Below are 20,129 nucleotides of genomic sequence, written 5' to 3'. Positions count from 1 at the left end.
TCTCTTCAATCTGTATTCATGATCCATGTATAGTGATTATAACGTACGATTGACCCCAAGTTCAACCATTATTGTCAACTTGTCTTCTTCACTGTAATTTTTCTTGAATCCACTTTTTTGCTTTAATTTACTCAGTATTATTTCCCCACTACACTAGCGAAATGGCCACTAAGTGCTATGGATCCTTCGGTGTGAGAATTAAATTAATTAAGTGGAAATCATTGACAATAAGTTTAACGATAGGAATAATAGGACCGTATCTATTTTCGAATTTTGTGCACAGTACTATTGTATGGTATTTGATATTTTGATCGACTCTATGTTAGCCTCTGAATCTGGCATTCAAATAGAGTTGATTGAATTAAAGAGCGCTACTGTACAAATTATTCTTGATTACAAGTATTAAATATCACAGGAGTTACTCTTTAATACTTTTAAATTAACCGCTAGTATTTCTTATTGTTTGGTCAAATTTTTTTTTTTTTTTTTAGAAAAAGAGCATATCAATGGTTCACACTAGTCAATAAAAATAAACGGCTAAGATTTGATCTAATACAATGGCCACAATTTTATTGTGGCTATTCATTGTAGATTTAGAAACAAGAAACAATAATTCATACTCCGTAAAGAGTTTGATTACGATATGTACCAAATGTTTCCTCCAAAAAAATACTTCAAATATAATAGGATCAACATAATAAACTGACAGAGAGTACGATAATTGAACATGAAAAATAACAACCATTTGCATTCATGTATATGAGATCGATTAGAGGATTGTAAGAACTGGCGTAGGCCAGTATTGGAGCTCAAGCTTTGGCGTAGGCCAGCAGGATGACTCTAAAAAACTCGGAAGCAATGTACCCAAAGACTTCAAGCACTTTGACCCCATATCGCACAAAAGCACCTCATCCTCACCAGTTACCAAATAAAGCAAACACTTATTACTTGGGTGCATCCCTATCACACGACTTGACGACCTCTACATCTATAATGGCACTGCACGTATATTGGGTTGGAAGAAGAATATCGAGAATTTTGGCTTGGCGTAAATTTATTGTTTTGTAAGTATTTATAGATGCAGATCAAAAGAAAAGTATGGTTTTCTTCCCTTTTTTTTTTTTTTTTTTTACTCAAGTAAGGTAAGGTTCTTCACCCAAAAAAAAAATCTTTAAAAAAAAATAAGGTAAGTTTAATGGGAAAGATTCTGGGAAGATAAAATTGTTTAATTTTATTTTGGAAATTTTGAAAAAAAAAAAAAATTCAAAAAATCACCTAATAAAATTGAGTTTTATGAAATTTTTAAAGTAACGCCTTTTAAGAGATAGTATAGATATAGATTTTTCATGATAAAGAGTTTTGTACTACGACCCTGGTCACTTCACCTTAAAAAAATATTTAGTAAAAATAAGTTCATTTCAGTAATTAAAAATAATTTCAATTCAGTAAAATTCATTATCTTAAAAGCAGAAATATAATAGAAAATCAGTAAAAAATAATTTATTAATTTTAATTTAGTAAAAATAATTTAATTTTAGCAAAAATAATTTCAATTCAGCAAAAAAATAAAGTGAAGTGAACGGAACCAACGAGTAGTAGACTAGTAGACATGGGCAAATGATATCCTCAACTTGAGGCAACTCAATACACACTTTTAAACCACAAAAATTATTAGCCATTTCACTTTCCTTTCCACCAACACAACACCACCAGAAGAAAATAAGGCAGGGAAAACTATGGCGTCCACAGCCTCATTCGTTCATCCCCATCAGCTAGTCCGCAACTCTCTCACCTCCACCACCACCACCACCACCCCACCACGCGCAACGGCGCATATACCATCAGCTACCCGTAGAGGCTGCCTCATCTTCACAGCAACAACGGTGCTGACAGCAGTTAACTTACCATCAGCCAATGCCAAGGACATTCCATTGTTCGGGCTGCGAAAGAAGCTGGAGCAGGCAGAGGAGATAGTCAAGGAAGGCTTCGAAACAGTCGAGAAAGGGATCGACACTGTCGAGTCAGGTATCGAATCAGCTGAGAAGGGAGTTGTTGCTGCAGAGAAAGGGATTGAAAGTGCAGCTGAGAGTGTGAGTTTTAGTGGGTTAGCTCAAGCTGGAGTAGTTGCTGGAGCTGAATTTTTAGGGGTACTAATTGCTACTTCTATTGTTAATAGCATTTTGGGTTCTCAGCCTCAAAAAACCTGATTTTTGTCAGTGTTGGTAAAATTATGTACAGTAATACTTACTGTATGAGAGTTGTAATGTTACTGCCAACATATTACAAACGGTATATCATAAACTTATTTCAGCTACTTAAGTGGTTGAATTTATTTTTGTATTTATTTGGATTCCAATTGATTTACTTTGATCATATTCGCTTGTAGTTGATAATGTGACAGATACCAAACATCCCCATCAGATTAGCTGATTTGATTAAAGATTTTTTTTCAAACTGAAACTTCAAGATTTCTTGTATATTCTGTATGAATTATGAAATATTTTGCTGACACTTTACAAGCTGTTATGAGCTTAACTAAGTTTAGCCGGCCTGTTAAAACAGACCAAACCGACCAGAAACTTGGTTTCACGACTAAAAGCCGGCTAAAGGATATAGCTGACCCAAACAATAACAAAAACTAGACCAAAGGTTGACAATTTTGGTATATGATCTTATAATCCGAAAGTAATTTGCAACAGACCTAATAACTACCTTATTGGCAGGCATAGATTGCCCTGAGTTCCAAAAGTTTATGATTCAAGCCCTGCACCTGCGCTTAGATCTTAGCATTGTAAAATTGGCTTTGTTTAGTAGAGACTTTTAACTAATGCCCCAGATAAATAGTCCCCTGTTCTGCAGTATTGTAAGAGTTTTCACCCTTTAGAAAGAATCAGATATGGAAATCATTTATCCCATCATTAAAACACAACTCGGGAACTTAAATTCCATAAAAAAGAGAGTTAAGCATACATGAAGGATCTAAAGTTTTTGGTTTTTCACCATTAAGGACCTCATAATTTTTTTTTCACCTTTAAAGACATCATTAGTCAAAAGTTAACTACACTAGTTAGATTAGTGAATTCTTTAGTTTAAAAAATAATTATAAGAAAGAACAAAAGGTAAACTTCTATAATTTTTAGTTATAAGGACTTAACCATTTAAGTTTCATAGTACATCGATTTCTTGGATGAATAAACTAAAGGGGTTGGTATTTTTTGAATTAAAAAAGATACGGAGTAATGGTCAAGAGTTCTTTTGTTATTACTTCATACACTATGGATAAAAGCAAAAAAATTTCATGGAGATATATAACTTGCTACTCCGTATTAAGTATTGAGTATTCGTACAAATATTGATTTTAAATTTATAAGAGTCCATTTTAACATTGATACAAGTGTTAGGTTGATTTTAAAATTGTATGCTAAAATATATTTTTATCAATCTCAAAAAGCCCCCCTTTCTCTAACTTCCTTTATTGAAATAGTGAGTTAAAATTAATTATTAATCGATGTAATTATATAATTAAAGAAGTTTTAAAATTTTATTATATATACTTCAATAAATAAGTCAAATTATTTAACTAGAAATATATTTAATTACCAATAATTCAAGAGGGGCTCCTTATTAGAATAACATAATAATTTGTCAAAAAAAAAAAAATGCAAGAGATAGAGTACATTTGTAGGTAATTTATATTTTTTTTCTTTTAAGTAAAATAGCTAAATTATTAATATTATAATAGCTTAAAATTATACTTCGATGCAATATTTACTTTTGAATTTAATGTGTTTTCTTTTTCCTTTTCTTAATAAAAAAAAAATTACAAATATTACTATACATTAACATTTGAAAAGTCAACCCATGGTTAAAGGTGAGTTAAGTGACCAAAAACATTAACTCGGGTCCTTAAAGGTGAAAAAAAAAAAAACATAAGGTCCTTAAAGGTGAAAAATGCAAAAATTTAGGTCCTTTTTATTAGCTTAACTCATAAAAAAGATAACTTTAGGGCCAAAAATTGTGGTAGGATCATAAGAGTGTGAGGGGACATAGTCGCACATAAATGATTCCTTGACATATACAGCACTAACAGCAGACATCCTAAACTATAATGTGTACACTTTGTTTCAATTGCTTCACAGTTCTACATATGTACCACCGCCTTGTGTGGACTGTGGACAATATAAGAAGGAAAACAACAAGGGCTATTAATATAAGCAACAAAATTTACTAGTTTATGCACATTGTACGACGACAGAGTCAAGATTACTTATTTTAGTCAGGCTTACTGAATTACATTACCCAACAAACTGTTTGTTGAAGGTGAGCTTTGTTCACTAAACCAACCATCATGAACCGATACTGGTGAACTATCTTTTCCCTCCTCCAATGAAGCCAGATGATCAATCCCTTTATGTGGAACGACAAGTCTCTGGCTTCCTACTACCCTCTTCATTGATAAACCACCAAATGATCTCTCACTCCCATTAAATGGCGAGGAGCAAGAAGATGCAACCGATGATGCCATGCACACATTTTCCTCCATAGAGGCCCACCCACTTTGCCTAATTTGCTCTAGTTCATGAGCAACTTCCATCATTGTTGGTCTCATGTCTCTGTGATAGGCTAAACATCTAAATGCAAGCTCTGCCACCTTGTGAACAGATGCAAGAGTCCAAGCATCCCTGTGCAGCTCAAGATATGGATCAATTATCTCATCAATGCGTCCTTTTCCTATCCTATCAACAGCAAGGGCAGCCAAATTGATCTCAGTATGAGGCCGACTAAAATCCACCACTTTCATTGCAGTTATAATCTCCACTAAAACTACCCCAAAACTGTAAACATCACTTTTGTCAGAAAGATGGTAGTTCTGATGGTATTGAGGATCAACATATCCTGGAGTCCCTTGAGGAGCAGTTGAAATATGTGATAATTCCATCATCCCCAGTCTAGAAAGACCAAAATCTGCGACCTTTGATTGATACTTGAAATCTAGGAGTATGTTGCTTGATTTTATGTCTCTGTGGTATATCGGAGGATGAATGGCAGAGTGAAGATAGGAAATTGCCTGGGCAGTTTCTGAAGCAATGGTTAGGCGTACTGTCCAAGGAAGGGCCTTTCCACTTTCTCTCTCTCTCTGCAAATGCTCAGAAAGAGTTCCATTGGGCATATATTCATACACAAGTATCTGTTCGCCGCCCTCTATGCAACAACCAAGAAGACGGACAAGGTTTGGATGACTGACAGAGGATAGGAGTTTAATCTCATTCATGACTTGCTCTATACTATCAGGGTCCCGATGTTTGATCTTTTTGATAGCCACATAGTCATTGTCATGAAGTCTTCCAGCATAAACTGTACCATATGCACCAGTGCCTAACCTTTGCTTTTCAGAAAAGCCATTTGTGGCTCTCTCAATCTCCTTGTAAGGGTACAGAGGAACAGGAGTGTTGCCAGCAGCATCTGAAAGAAGATGCCTTGCACTCATCCGACTTTTCTGATGAGCAGAACGATGACGACAAAGGTAGCAAATACCAGCCAAGATTGCCATGGAAGCAGCACCAGCAGCAATGCCTTTTCAACATTGAAAAGATGCAACAAAATCAGGAATTCAGTTGTACATGATATATTTCATTGACACAAAAAAAAAAAAAAAAAAAAAAAAAAAAAATGCTATCACTTTGTATGCCACTTTAAAGTGAATATGGAGAGACATTACATGGACACAATGTAATCACTATTACTATACTACCGCTGTAGACTACAAGAATTCAGACCTGTAAAAGGTTTCCCAGAGAACAATACCTCCAAAGTAAACCAGATCCCCATAGCATTAGTTGGTTTCTTATTTACTATAGATGAACATTGTTCAAGACGTTGAAATCAGCAGTAGCTTTCAAAACATGAACAACCCCTTTACTACTCCCACCCACTTCTTATGAAAAGATCAGAATGAATGTAAACAAGCTCAATAAGAACTACAAATAAACTGACAAATCAAGAGTTTTCCAACAGGTAGAGGTGTGTTTATGTGTATAACACTGTATTGTGTATTATGCCAAAGATATGTTGTAGTAAAGCCACACTGTGAATACGAAGTCCACAAAGTGACCAATAGTATAATTTGTCTAAAGATTTTCTCTGATTAAGCTAAAAGACATACTAGTGCCGTAGTACTTAAGCCTAAAGAGTATGTACTATGTAGATATTGGCAAAAAGTACAAATATGTCTGTACAAGAAAGATCAAGATTGTAGCAGATGCCCACAAATTTAACTATTCACCGTCAATGAAGCTGGAAAGATAGAAAGAAAGAGGGAAAAACATGATAACATAGACTATGTAAATGCCAATGTGTAGATGGAATACCTCCAATAAGAACAGGAATTTTAATTCCATCTTTGTGAAGGACTGAATCTGTTCAGAGGCCAAAGAAAAGAAGGTCAGATAACAACCAATTGAACGCACACATAATAAGACGTAACACACACAGACATAAAAGATATAAACCCAGCATCAACAATCTCAAGTCCAACTAATTATAGACATAAAATTTCCCCTTCGGACAAGATAGAGTTTGATTTTACAAATGAATTACAAGTAAGAAAATGCCATGAATAAGAACAATGGCAGCATGTATTTAATTTTTTTTTTTTTTTTTTTTTTAAATTTCCATAAATTAGAATCGCCCGGGTCCGGGGAAGTGTCCTCCAAATTAAACCACTTTTCAATCCAGGAGCCACTCCATCCTGATGAGGTTGAGGTTTCAGAAGCATTCATCGAATCCAATAATGACAGCATGGATGTAGTGGGAAAAAAGATACATTATAAGTATCTTGTTATTCACTAGGAATCCCATACAGCAACAAATTTGTTCACGGTATCTTGCTGCTCAAGTCCCCATGAGTTAAATAACAAAACTTATTCTATTCAAACTGGATTGAGTTTTCTATTCCTTTTTCCTTGCCAATATCCATAAGACCAGCCCCCTGCACTATCCTATGTTCACATGAAAAAAACTTTGTCTCTCAGATAAAATGGGTGTGCATTTTTTGTTTCCTTATTTCTCCACTATCTCAATAAATATTTTTACTTGAACAAGAAAGAGCCAGTCTAAAAGACAAGCTGCAAAGTGCTAACAGCTAATACAACCGAAAACGGTTGGAGCAATTGCAACAATTTTTCTAGAATTACAAACATGGACTATCTCATTTAGTTACAAATGGTTGAAGGAACAAAATTGCGTGTGTAGTTTTATCTGCCATGTCCCATTTGAATGTCTGACGCATTTTATATCTCATGTACTTTTTTTCCATCATGGCTAATTACATAGGTTGGTTTAATTGAACATGGAAGTCAAGGAAAGAAAACACGTGCATTACTGATGCATTATTCTATACACCAACAGTTTCAGGCATTCTATGTAAATTACATACGAATGAATAATTCTACCTTATATATGATCTTGTTCTAGTCATAAGTGACACAGTTACAAAATAACTCTACATTACCCCTCAGTAACTAGATTCCGAAGTTTAGCTTTAAATGTTGTAAGCTAAATTTAAGGAGCCATTATCAGCTCAAGTGATATTAACCAGAGTCCACAGTCAAACCCAAATAAATCTCTTATCCAATGATATTGAATTTTGGCATTTTCCTCACTAAATAGTCCAAAAAATAACCCCTAAAAATTTGAAGGTAACATATAAGAAATCTCTTGGGTCCCTAGTCCAAACAAATATGCCATGGACCTTTATTTGATTGCACCAGGGCTTTTATTGCCACTACAAGACAACACAATTAAAAGTAAACAGAAATTTGCACAAAGACTTCATGAGCTAGTATACATTGTTTAAAGTTCAAAACCCATCCTCTTCATCCTAAACAAACCAAACTGGCACTTAATTCATTTTCTATTATCCTATCTCATTTTTTTCTCTTAGATATGGGTGGAATACATTACACATCCGATGAAAAGTCAATAGAGGTTTCGAAGTAGCCCACGGAACATAACTATAATAATAAGTAATAACGATATCAAAATGTTTTCATACCTTAGGTTATAGTCAATGATAAAAGTACATGAATGAATCCCCACAATTTTGAACACTCAAGGCTCTCTTTGACTATTCAAAATAAATCATTTGCTAATGTCAATCCCCAACAATATATTACAACGTATTAATCAATTAATTAAACAACTAGACACCAAACACGGTCCATGTGCTTTTAGTAACCCATCAACTTCGTAGAAATCTCCATCAAAGAAACTTTTCAATGGTTTCATTTTACAACAATATCTTATGCATCCACTAGTACTAATTATCATATCCTATTAGGCGGTCGACGCAAAATCTTCATTTTATTAATCTAACCTAATCTTCATTTTATTAATCTAACCTTAGTCAATTTTGTCCAATCCCTTCCTATGACTATAGCAACTTAGCTGCTCATTACTACTCAAAAAACACCAAATCTCATCAACTCGCAACACATAAAACAAAAGCAATGGATAACCGAATTATACTTTCTCCCGTTCTTAATACTCGCAAAACTTCAACAACTACTCTTCACGCTTGTCAATACATAATCTCAATCATTAACATCAAAACAGATCATACGAAAAACAATATAAATAACAATATTTAACAATAACCATGAAATGCAAATATAATATAAAGTTTAATAATATAACCCACTAACCATTGCGGCAACCATCGCCGTTGACAAACCCATCACCGGAAAAACCAGGATTACACTGGCACCGGTAACCGGAAGCTCCAACAGTACTACAATTAGCGTTCTGATCACATTGGCACGTGCCGGTAAGCCACCAACTGACCTGAACAGCTTGAAACTCCAGAAAAGCATCGGCATTACTATCTCCGGCGACAGAATTTTCGATAACAATCGACGAAAACAACGATTGACAACCAGTATTACTAACATCCTCGTACCTTAAAATCCCACCTCCTCCAATCGGATGTTCAGCAGCATAACAACTCATATTCTCTCTCCTCTTTTCACACTGATTAAATCTACCCTCAATCAAACTCGCCGGAATTACACACCCATTTAACGGCGTACTACAGTTTTGTAAAAGCAGCCCATTTTGAGCAGTTAAAGCGTAGTTTCTTCCAAATAATTTCTGGGTTTCATTCATCGGACGACTGCAATTTGGAGAGAGATTAAGTAGAATAGAATTCCATGTTAAATTTCTGATATCAAAACCCTTGAACTCCATTTTTCCGTCGGATTTACAATCCAATTGAAACTCGCAATCATGGGAGAATCCAAATGGGTAATTTACTGCTTTACCATGGCATGATCTGCTGCAATTTGACGAATTTTCGATCGATTTTGCAAAATGAAAACAAAAACCCAGAAAAATTAACAGTCTATAAAGCAACAACATCATCTTCATCTTTGTCTTCAACTCTATATTGTTCAAATTTTGGGTTCTTCAGAGAAATTTGGAATGATAAATATTCGATTCTTTCGAGTGACGGAGGAGTAAAAGCGCATGTAAGAAGCCGTTGAGAAGATCAACTACAACATTAAATTCAGCTCCGTAGAAATTTCTGTGAGTGTATTTAATGGAAAGAGGGAATTAAAAGCAATTGAATCAATGGCTGCAACTACCAATTTTTTGCAGAGTAAGAATCAACGAAGTTGTAGAAGTGAGAATATTGTTTTATTAAAGTATTAAATAAAATTATAACTGGGATTTTTCAGTAATTTGTGGATGATTATTGGGGGAAACTGGAAACGATATTGATGATAGAAAGGAAAAGAGAAAGAGAAAGAGAAAGAGAAAGAGAAAGAAAAAGAGGAGAGAGAAGAAAAGTAAGACCGTCTGTTTGACGCAGAGTGGGGACGCGGGATTAAGGGTGATTGTCATTGGGTACGTAATAAAGGAATAGAGAAATCAGAAATGTGGTTTTGGTTGGCTATGTCTTCATTTACAATTTTGCCCCTATAACATTTTTTTTCAAATAAATTCAAAGATATTTTTATAAGGTTATTTTGACTTTTACCACAAAAAAATCAAAAAAATGTTTTTTACCATCAAAACTTCTAAAACTTTTATTTTACCACCAAATAAAAAATTAAAAATTGTTTTTTACCACCTGTCGTCAAAAACCTAACGGAATTTTTAAAATATTTCGAATTTCATGTCAAGCACATGCTCTTTAAAGGTTTTGGGGGATATTTTGGACCTATGGAACCAATTTGAAGTCAGAATTGACAAAAAATGATCGAAAATGCCTCGTTTTGCGTGTTTAAAAATACCTCGATTTGCGTGAATATGCAAAACGAGGCATTTGCGATCATTTTTTGTCAATTTTGACCTCAAATTGGCTCCGTAGAACCAAAATGCCCTCTAAACCTATGAAGAGCATGTTTTGCGCACAAAATTCGAAGAATTTTTTTTTAAACCGTTAGATTTAACGGTTTTCTTGACGTTAGGTGGTAAAAAACAATTTTTTGAATTTTTTTTTGGTGATAAAATAAAAGTTTTAGAAGTTTTGGTGGTAAAAAATATTTTTTTGATTTTTTTTGGTGGTAAAAGTCAAAATTTTCTTTTTGTAAATTACTACCAGTAATTACTCCATCCATTTTGCATTAGTTGCAAGACTTGACTCATAATTTTAAAAAAATATTATAGACTACGCTTATAGGGATATAATATAAAGTATTGTTCGTAAGAGATAAAAATAATAATAAAAAAAAATAGTATGGGTGGAGTTGGTAGGAAAGAAAAATAATAAAATGTTTGTGAAAGTGGGGTTAATGAGAGAGAGAAATTATAAAATAATGGTGGGTCTTTTCCAAATATAGTAGTGTTGCAACTTATATGAAACAGCCGAAAATGGAAAGTGTTGCAACTAATGCAAAACCAAAAGGAGTACCTATAGAATCACCTTAAGGGTCTGTTTTGATTGATTGAAAATAGCTAAATTGAAATGATTGGAATTGAACTGATAGGGGTTGAACCGAACTGAACTGATGAAGTGATTGGAACTGAAATGAATTGTTTATGAGATAAGGAAACTAGGAACTGAACTGAACTGAACTGAACTAAAATTAAGATGAACATAATAGGCCCTAATTTGAATTTACCACCCATTTTTTTTTAAATTAAAAAAATACCATCTCTTTAAGTCAAAACCAGTAGATATCACCACCTTACTCTTATTCTGGCCAGTTTTCCGACTTAAGAGGCCTACATAATGTTCTGAATTAAAAATAAAAAAACCCAAACCTATCTTTGCCATCTCCAATAGGCGGCAACCTGATATGTCTATTTTATATAGTGTTTTACCCCGTCTCTTGGTCATATTTAGGAGTATTTTGGCTCTATGAAGCCACTTTTATTACTAATATGTGTTTTCTAGTGTCTTCGTAGTTTTGGTATTATTTTATTGGGAATTGCGGATTTGGAGCATTTTTACGGACTTATTGGAGCCACTACGACATTAGAGTAGGATCGCATGCATATGCCCATATTCTGTAGCCCAAGGCCGAGTTGGAGCAATCAAATTGGTGATTAAGGACTCGGTGAAGAAGAAGAGTTCGAGGCGTTGGATCGAGTTATAAAGACCCAAGGAGGAAATCCAGATTTGGCCCAAGAAATTAGCCCAATCGAAGTGACCTTAATGCCCGAGAGCTCGCCCGACTCGGGAAGCCCTCGCCCTGAGGCGCGTCCGACCGGGCAAGGCAGATAAGAGAAGAAGTGCTCTCCACCCGGAGGCGGGCCCGATCGGGAACGAATTGAGGACTCCTCCAATCGAAGGCGGGCTCGACCGGACGAGATAGCGCCCGACCGAACGCGTGTTTTTAAGGAGTGTTTTGCGATTTAAACTTTGTTTTAATTTAGGATTTTCTAGCTTAAGTATAAATACGTTTTTCTAAGCGAGATACAATTACGTCTTTCATTAGTTGATTTTCCAGATTTTAGTTTTAAGCTTTTGGTTAATACTCTTGTTCTCTCAGCACCTTTGGTTTATGCAATTCATTATTTTCGTTTATTTTGGTAACGATTTCTTTCCCTTTTATTTTCAGTAATTTAATTGCTTTGATTAATCATGCCTTGTTTATTTGTTTTGCTTAGCTTAGATTTAAATATGTGTGAGTAGTTTTATTTCTAGGGTTCGTGGGGATCCATAAATAATATGAAGGGGTAATTTATTATTGTTAATTGTCAATGCTTGATTGATCTCCTATTGATTAATTTAATGCTATGCAATTTGATTTGGCCAGTTTTAATTGTATGAGTTATGCAATATTGATTTGAGATTCGAGAGATGAGGATTGATGTTTAGGCTCACTATCAATAAGCTGGTTAATTTATAAATGGTTAAGTCAAAATTCGAGAGATGCGATTTAATACCTGCAGATTTATTTTATGATTGTAATACGTAGCGAAAGCCCTTTATGATCTGATTAATTGATGCATTGATGATTGATAATTGTTTTTTACCCTGAAATATTATTTATTAGTGAACATATACCCTAGGCTTTGATTTATTGATTTCTCCATAGTTTAATTTGTTTTTGTTTATTTATTCTCCTTAGTTTAATTCCCCTAAAAATAGTTACTTAATAGTTTAGATTTTATTAATTATTTAGAAATAGAAAGACTTGTTTTCCTGTGGATTCGACCCTACTTCCCTATTTACTTTAGTTAGAGGAGTTAGATAATTCTTTTTATTAGGATATACGACTTTATCATGTCAAAATTTGACGTCGTTGCCGGGGAAACGGTATTATTTTATTTTCTAATTGTATTTGTAGTCTAGATTATTTTCCTTCGTCTCAGAGAACGTAAGTTCTTTGGGACAGTTCTCATATTTGTTGTTTAGTTTTTTGTTTATGCCCAGGTGTTCTAGATCAGGTTACATCCTATTCGATTATGAGATCAAGCACTCTTTTCATAGACAAAAGAATCTTTACTAGCAAATATTGGTAGGTTCCGGGAGCAATACTCCTAGGGACCCTCCATCTGATTTTAGCGTCACAAAAGTTTCTTTAGACTCAGAATCAGACATGGCGCATCCACCACCACCTCCACCTCGCAAGCTCAGCGATCATTCGCAGCCCACCCTGGATGATTTTCCACACCTTGCTCCTACACCAATTTTCAAGGGAGTACAATTCGAGATTAAACCCCAGTTTATTACTATGATCGAAAGGAAGCAATTCAGTGGAGCTAAGGGTGAGGATCCAATCCTTCATATTTTAGATTTTTGCCAATATTGCAACACTATTAGACAAGTTGGGGTCACGCAGAACTAAATTAAGGAGATTCTTTTTCCCTTTTTTACGTGGTAAAGCTAAATTGTGGTATAATGAATTGAATAGGACCGCCCTTGGTAACACTGACTGGAATACTCTTGCTTTGAATTTTTATAATAAATATTACCCTACAGAGAGGACAATTTTGTTAAGGAGTTCGATCCAAAATTTTGATGAAAGTTTATATGAAGCTTGGGAAAGATTTAAGGATTTGCAGAGAGAATGTCCCCATCATGGATTAGCACAGTGGCAGATAATCGAAGCCTTCTACAATGGGCTTGGAAATTCATCCAGATCAATCCTAGATTCAACAGCTAATGGAAGATTTATGAATGTTTAAGAAGATGTAGCAGGAACAGTTATTGAAGAGATGACAATTCACAATTCCCAATATGGGAATCTTAGAGGTTTTGCAAACAAAGGGAAATATAATGTCAATTCTGTATCCTTTGCGCAAGCTCAATTAACCTTTATTTGTCAGAAATAAGATAATATTAGTACTGCTATTCCTTCTTCCGTAACTAGTATTTATGCTGTTAATAATAATACTAATGATGCTATTTGTGAAAATTGCGGAATTGTAGGTCATTAGGCACAAGATTGTAGGAGTTTCATGGAGCAAATTAATGTCTTCCAAGCTAATAAGCAAAATAACCCATACTCCAGCACTTATAATCCTGGTCTTCGGAACCACCTATACATTTCCTATCGAAGTACCAATGTGTAAAATCCTTCACCTCCACAACAACCACGATAACAAGCACCACAGCAAACACATCAAAAATATTACCAAACCTCCTAACCAAAGGACCTAACCAAAAACTCCACCTCCATCTACAGACCCTGCCTTATCAGAAATTAAAACGATTTATCTAGTATGAAAAAGCAGATGCTGAGTAGGGATGCACAAATTGATTCAATCTTAGCACATAATAAAATCATTGAGAAGGGTTTCTAGAGAAAGGGGTATAAATATTAAACACTTGGGCAAATTAAACTTTGCATAGAGTGGAGAAAACCCAAGGTAAACTTTCTCTCCCTTCTCCTTTATTTTTTTCTCTTTTTCTTTCTTTTCCCCCTTCCCCTTTTCGGTTCACCACCGCCGGCCACCACCACCCACGGTGGGCCGCCGGCCACCACCACCCACGGTGGGCCGCCGGCCACCACCAGCACCAGCCTGCAGCGACGGCGACCACCAGCAGGCTGGCAGCAGCTGGCAGTGGCGCCATCTGCTGTCCGGCCACCCCTATTCTTGAAAAAAAAACAAAATTTAACCTTTTGTTTTTATTTTTGTTTAAAACTTAGATCTAATTATAAATTATGGGTTTTATGTTAATTTTATGATGATTGATATTAAGTATGGTGCTAGTTAATTTTCAGATTTTAATTCTAATTAAAAAGCCCTAATTTTGAAACCCTGTATTCATAAATAATTGATTATTGAAGGATTATGATTTAGGGTGGTTTAAACCTTTAATTTAAGGGTTTTTAAAGCATAATTACAGCAAGTTTTTATTAATATATATTGCTGGAATTTTTAGTAGTATGCTAAAAATCAAGTTTCTTTAAAGGATTTTAATTACCCATTAATTGGGATTAAAGTATGAGGTTTTAAATAAAATTTTAGCTTGTTTTAATTAAATTATGAGTATTTTAATAAGAGTATATATTGCTGGAAATTTGTGTAGAGTGGATTTTAATGCTCTATTATGATTTTGATTTGTAGGAGATTTTGAAGTGAGTGATTTCTATTAGTCGTGGCGATATTAAGATTGTATATAAGCTAGGTACGTTTGCGTACTTAGCATATTTTTGATGATATAGTGGCATGCTAGAGGTGATTAATTAATTCCAAGTAGTGTCATGCTAGATTATGATTGGAAATTGTGGTTTGGTTGTTATTGGTGATTGGATTATGAAGCATGATTTATTTGTGATGGATTATTGATTTGGAAATAATCGTTTGGCATATTGAATATGAACCATGCTTTTATTTATGGCGTGATAAAAGGCATGTTTAATTAAACTAAATGTTTAATTTGGTTTGGAATATTAAAAGAGAATTTTATTATGGTTCATATAATTTTTATTAATGATATACTCATGGGAAAGGAGCTATGTAAGTGTATATGTACACGAGGAATAAATTGTATGTTGGTGCCTTAGTGCACTTAAGGTGTTTTTAACACCGATGGATAGGATTTTTAGCGCATTAAGCGTTTAAGTTGTCTTTGACACTGAGGTAGATTTAAAAAGGGTTCAACATTAGATATTATGTGGTCACTAATTATTCAAGAATTAAATTGGAGTGATTAATTGTTTGAATAATTATTATGATTGTATGATTATGGTTTGAGAGTCATCACCAAGTTTAGTAATATGTAAATAACGTAAAGTGAAAGAGATTACGCACCAAAACTCTTGGAACGTATATACCTTGAGTATGAACATATGGGGGGAGTTATGGGGTTTTATATTTAATTATAACTTCTACTGGGAGTACAGGACGCTGTATTTTCCTTTTATTATTATGCGTAGGAATCGCCACTTACGAATGGTTCTTTTATACTGGCACGGTTAGCTCCCGTGTTAGTACCCCTTTATTGGGGCAGGTTAGGGGGGGAACCCGTTCGATGCGTAATCAAAACTAAATAAATTATTTAGTTACTTAGTTGAGAACTTTTGATGTATGTTGTGTGCTTGAAAACAGGTGCAACAAGGTAAGTTGTGTATTGATAGGTAAAAGCATGTTAATGTGTTTAACTACGCTTATGTACTCAGCTTTGCTGATTGTGTGTTTGTCGGCCTTGTCTTTACCTTGGCCCTATGATGACCCTATTTTAATGGAGAGTGGTGGAAACAAGTAGAGAGAAGCTTTTCAGGTGATGAAGCATATTCATGATGGGCATGAGTAAAGAGCGAATCATGCTAGTTTCCATAAGTTTATGATGTGTTATTGCTTTAATTATTTTATGATGTTATTGTTTGCGAGACTAACGCAAAGGTTTTGAATTTGGTTTGGTTTTTTTAAGGGCCTTCAATGGTTCCAAGTTGTTAGTTTGACCTTGTTTTACTTTGGTTGACTTTACTTTCGTTGGTTGACTTTTTAAGTTGAGTCGTTTTAAATATTTTAAAGGAGAGTCTTCCGCTGTGTGTCTTTGATAGTTGCCTTAGCCGTTTTCACGGTGGCGGTAATGTCTTATATTTTCCTATTCTATGTTTTAAACAGGGCAATACAGGTATTTTAAAAGAAAGGAATTTCTAGGGTGTTACAAAGTAGTATCCGGGAGCTTTGGTTGAGACACTAGTAGAAAAAATGCTATCTGTAACGCCCTATTAGTAACTGGCGTTAAAAACGCTAGTTACTAAAACACCACTAGTAACTGGCTAAGATAATGTCAGTTACAAATAATATGACATTAGTAACTGGCCTTGTAGACGAAGGTTACTAATTTGAAATTTGTCAAGGTTGGAAATTCTATTAGTAACCGACCCAATAAATGTTGGTTACAAATATTGAGTCAAATAAAATTTGACCAAATATTTAGTAACTGGCTTACAAACGCAAGTTAGTACTTTGTGTCAAAATAATTTTAATTTATTTATTTTCTAACAAACCTAAGTACAGAGTAGCTTTTTTTCATCTTTCTACTTGCGTTTTCGAATTCATGAGTATTCCTATATACTCATTTCTCTTACAATAACTTCGATCTCCTTTTTCCTTGATAAAAATAAACGGTTATAGAAATTTTCAATTAAAAATTGCTTCTTGTTCATGAAGAATGATCTGAAATTCAGCAAAAGAGGGCTATATGGAGGTTAAAAAGAGGTATGTAAAATTTGGAATTAGGGTTCATGAATTAGGGTTGATGTAATGAACTGAATTACCTCTTATATTGAATAAAAACCCTAATTAGTTATGGATTATATCTCTTTTAATTTTTCGTTCTATCTGCTCTATGTTACTTTGGGTCTTGCTTAGTTGCCATATGCTCAATTATGTCTTGATGATTTACCAACCATTGGTGATTGATTACAGTAGTTCCGGCTAAATTGTTTACTCTTTTGCTCTTAGATTCGTTCATTTCCCGAGTGAAGCCTAACATCTCCCTATTTTTTCACAAATTCATCCATATTCTGCTTCTTTTCTACCATTTTTGCTGAAATCAGCTTGTAAAGTTCACATTTTTTGAGCTTGGAACCTTCAATTTCAACTTCTGGATAACTGGATTTGGGTAACTTTCATAATCCCTTCATCTTTTATTTTTCCGTGTCTTTTTTTAACAAAAAAATTCAAATTTTAGCTTCTAGGTACCTCGGTTTTGTAGTTTCTAATTTGTTTTGAGTTGTTTCTTTTAAGTTTATGCTTAAAATGTGGCAATTTGCTGTTTCCATTTTCTGTAGATTTTGGGTTATTTCATATGTTTTGATTTAGTAGTTTTCTTTTATTAATATTTGCTGCTTTTTGTGGATTTAATTTTGTGGGATTTCTAATATGTATATGCAAGTTTAAAGGGTTGTTTGAAAATTGTTAGTTGCATGTGTACCTCCCCTTTTCAATTAGTACAAATTGGTTCAGTTAGGTTTCTTATTTATTTGTTGCTATGAACATGAATGATTCTTTGTATTGCTTAGGATTTGGGTGTTAGTTGACCTTTTTTTTTATTATCTTGGCTTTATTAGTTGTTGATTCCTTTAGGAATTCTATCATCTTGACATCCATTTTTAGTATATGGGGGAAATTTTAGTGGTACGGAGGAGTAATTAAGCTAGTGTGTAGAGAATGTTAGAGTCCATTGTTGCTTGAAATGTTGGTTTTATCTATAAAGGGTGAATATTGTTGTAGTTAGAGGTATATTCGCACAATCGGTTTCTGTATCTTAGACTGTTTTCAACCAAGTTGATGTTAGTTTCCCATTGAAATCCTTCTTTCAAGGGTTTTCTTGAGATAAAGTTATGTAGAATGAGTAGGGTGTTTTGTGTAGCTTCCTGACTGTTTGATAGCTGTATTCAGTTGAGTAATTGTGTTTCATTTCTGAAAAGAAGGTTTAACCTTGTTTGGTTTTTGTCTACCCTGTTGCTAGGTGCTATTGTTTCCTGCCTGCAACATCGATGATTGACGCGTAGAACTCCGCTTTCAGCATAACTTCAAGTTTCGGATTTAGCTGTTTCCTCTTGTTAAGTAGTGGTTTGTTAGATTGAAGATGGGGACATTTTGCTCAAACTACCCCATTATACCTGAAGGAAACAGAAGCAGATCTGTCCCGCACTTTTCATGGTTTCACCCGGGAAATTATCTAACTGCGACAAGAAATGGATTTTGATTTGTTTAATCCAATTCCGTTTGCTCAAAGGATGTGGATTCGACGAATTATCATGTCAATAGGAAGAAAGGAAGGGGTTTTTTCTCACTGAGGTTGAGTTGTCACTGTCCATGTTTAATTCGGGCTGGCTTCATTCTACAAGTTTGATTGCCAATTGTGATTTAACATGCTCTAAAAACTTGGTTTGGTTGCTTGTCACCTTATGATTAGCTGCCGATCATGTTGCCACAAGTAGTTCCAGTGATGCTATATAAGAAAGTTCTTGTCCCTGCACATGTTTTCTTATTGTTTATAAACTAATATTTTTGAGGATATGTTACTTTTAGAAGTAGAAATCATTTTCGAATGGTGGCAGTTGATAATTGATGTCATTGACTTGCTTTAGGGACCCTAAGTATTTGTTAATCATGGTAGTGGAATTTGTAATCAATTTCTATCAATTTCTTACTGTGATTTTTCTTTGAACATGGGAATTACTTTAATTTCTTCGACCATGTGTATTGAAGACACTAATTATTTGAATATGAATTTGCATTTTTTTGTAGTTATTTATTTTGTTTCTTGGCTATATTTAGGTTAGGACAGGTAGATGTTGCTAGGAAACACCTATTGTGGGAAGGAGATGCTGCGATTGCGGCTGGAGCTGACTATTCTCCTCAGATGAACTTTTTTTTAATTGTCAGTAGGTTGCTGGAATATAGTATACTTTCTATTTTCGGAGAAGTCCATAAATTTCTATTTGGTACTCAAGCTAAGTGATTCAATGAATGTCCAGCTTTTCTTTTGTAGAGCAGAATCCCTTTTAAAGCTCCAGCAACTAGATGACATAGATAGCATTCTTTCACACATACCGAAAGTTGAACCATCTCCGAATTGCTGCTCACAGAGTAAGTTTTTTGGGATGTTTTCTGAGGCTTACCTCTTTTATGTCCAAGCCCAGATCGAGATGGCATTTGGAAGGTGAGTAGAGGAAGTCTTAATTATCAGAAGCGAGAAAAGTTTAGAAGCTTTGTAGGGAAAGTGAGAACATATGATGGATATCTTGCAAGTTGGAGAATGCAGTTACCTGTGCTGAGAAAGCTGGGAAGATTGATCCTAAAAATATTAAAGTTGCGAAACTGCTAAACAATGTGAGGCTAGTGGCAAGAGCTCGTGCACGTGGAAATGATCTCTTCAAATCAGAGAGATTCACAGAAGCTTGAGCAGCTTATGGAGAAGGCTTGAAGCTTGACCCTTCCAACTCAGTTCTTTTTTGCAACCGAGCTGCCTGCTGGTATAAACTTGGGATATGGGAGAAGTCAATTGAAGATTGCAACTCTGCTTTTCGCATTCACCCTAATTACACCAAGGCACTTCTTCGAAGGGCTGCCTCAAACAACAAGGTACGACACTTCTAATATATTTTATGGTAGCATGCTATCTAGTCAATAATCTTTTGAACACAACATGATTCAGAGTTCAGACAAACTTTTTTCAGTAGCCTGATCGATGCAGTCTGATAGGAACA

The 20,129-nt window shown here is 34.6% G+C and overlaps 2 protein-coding genes, 1 long non-coding RNA gene and 1 pseudogene across 3 annotated transcripts; 2 read left to right on the top strand and 2 right to left on the bottom strand.

Annotated features, from left to right (window-relative positions):
• Positions 1 to 1,619: 1,619 nt before the first annotated feature.
• LOC145563455 (uncharacterized) lies at positions 1,620 to 2,340 on the top strand. Its single transcript, XM_081623903.1, has one exon. It carries the CDS (start codon positions 1,737 to 1,739, stop codon positions 2,205 to 2,207), a length of 471 nt encoding a protein of 156 aa, XP_081480029.1. The 5' UTR covers positions 1,620 to 1,736; the 3' UTR covers positions 2,208 to 2,340.
• Positions 2,341 to 3,952: 1,612 nt separating this feature from the next.
• Positions 3,953 to 9,864, bottom strand: LOC145562182 (wall-associated receptor kinase-like 14). Its single transcript, XM_081622370.1, has 3 exons — positions 8,703 to 9,864; positions 6,369 to 6,416; positions 3,953 to 5,574 (listed from the first exon to the last, which is right to left on the bottom strand). Exons 1-3 carry the CDS (start codon positions 9,421 to 9,423, stop codon positions 4,283 to 4,285), a joined length of 2,061 nt encoding a protein of 686 aa, XP_081478496.1. The 5' UTR covers positions 9,424 to 9,864; the 3' UTR covers positions 3,953 to 4,282.
• Positions 9,865 to 13,423: 3,559 nt separating this feature from the next.
• LOC145565852 (small nucleolar RNA R71) lies at positions 13,424 to 13,538 on the bottom strand (annotated as a pseudogene).
• A 3,395-nt stretch (positions 13,539 to 16,933) lies between these two features.
• LOC145563454 (uncharacterized) lies at positions 16,934 to 19,089 on the top strand. Its single transcript, XR_014094542.1, has 2 exons — positions 16,934 to 17,127; positions 18,383 to 19,089. It is a non-coding gene; the product is annotated as an uncharacterized LOC145563454 (long non-coding RNA).
• Positions 19,090 to 20,129: the final 1,040 nt, after the last annotated feature.

This window comes from Chenopodium album, chromosome 10 (genome assembly GCF_948465745.1).
Source record: "Chenopodium album chromosome 10, dcCheAlbu1.1, whole genome shotgun sequence".
In the NCBI taxonomy this organism is placed as follows: Eukaryota; Viridiplantae; Streptophyta; class Magnoliopsida; order Caryophyllales; family Amaranthaceae; genus Chenopodium; species Chenopodium album.
This window is presented reverse-complemented; position numbering and strand designations above follow the sequence as displayed.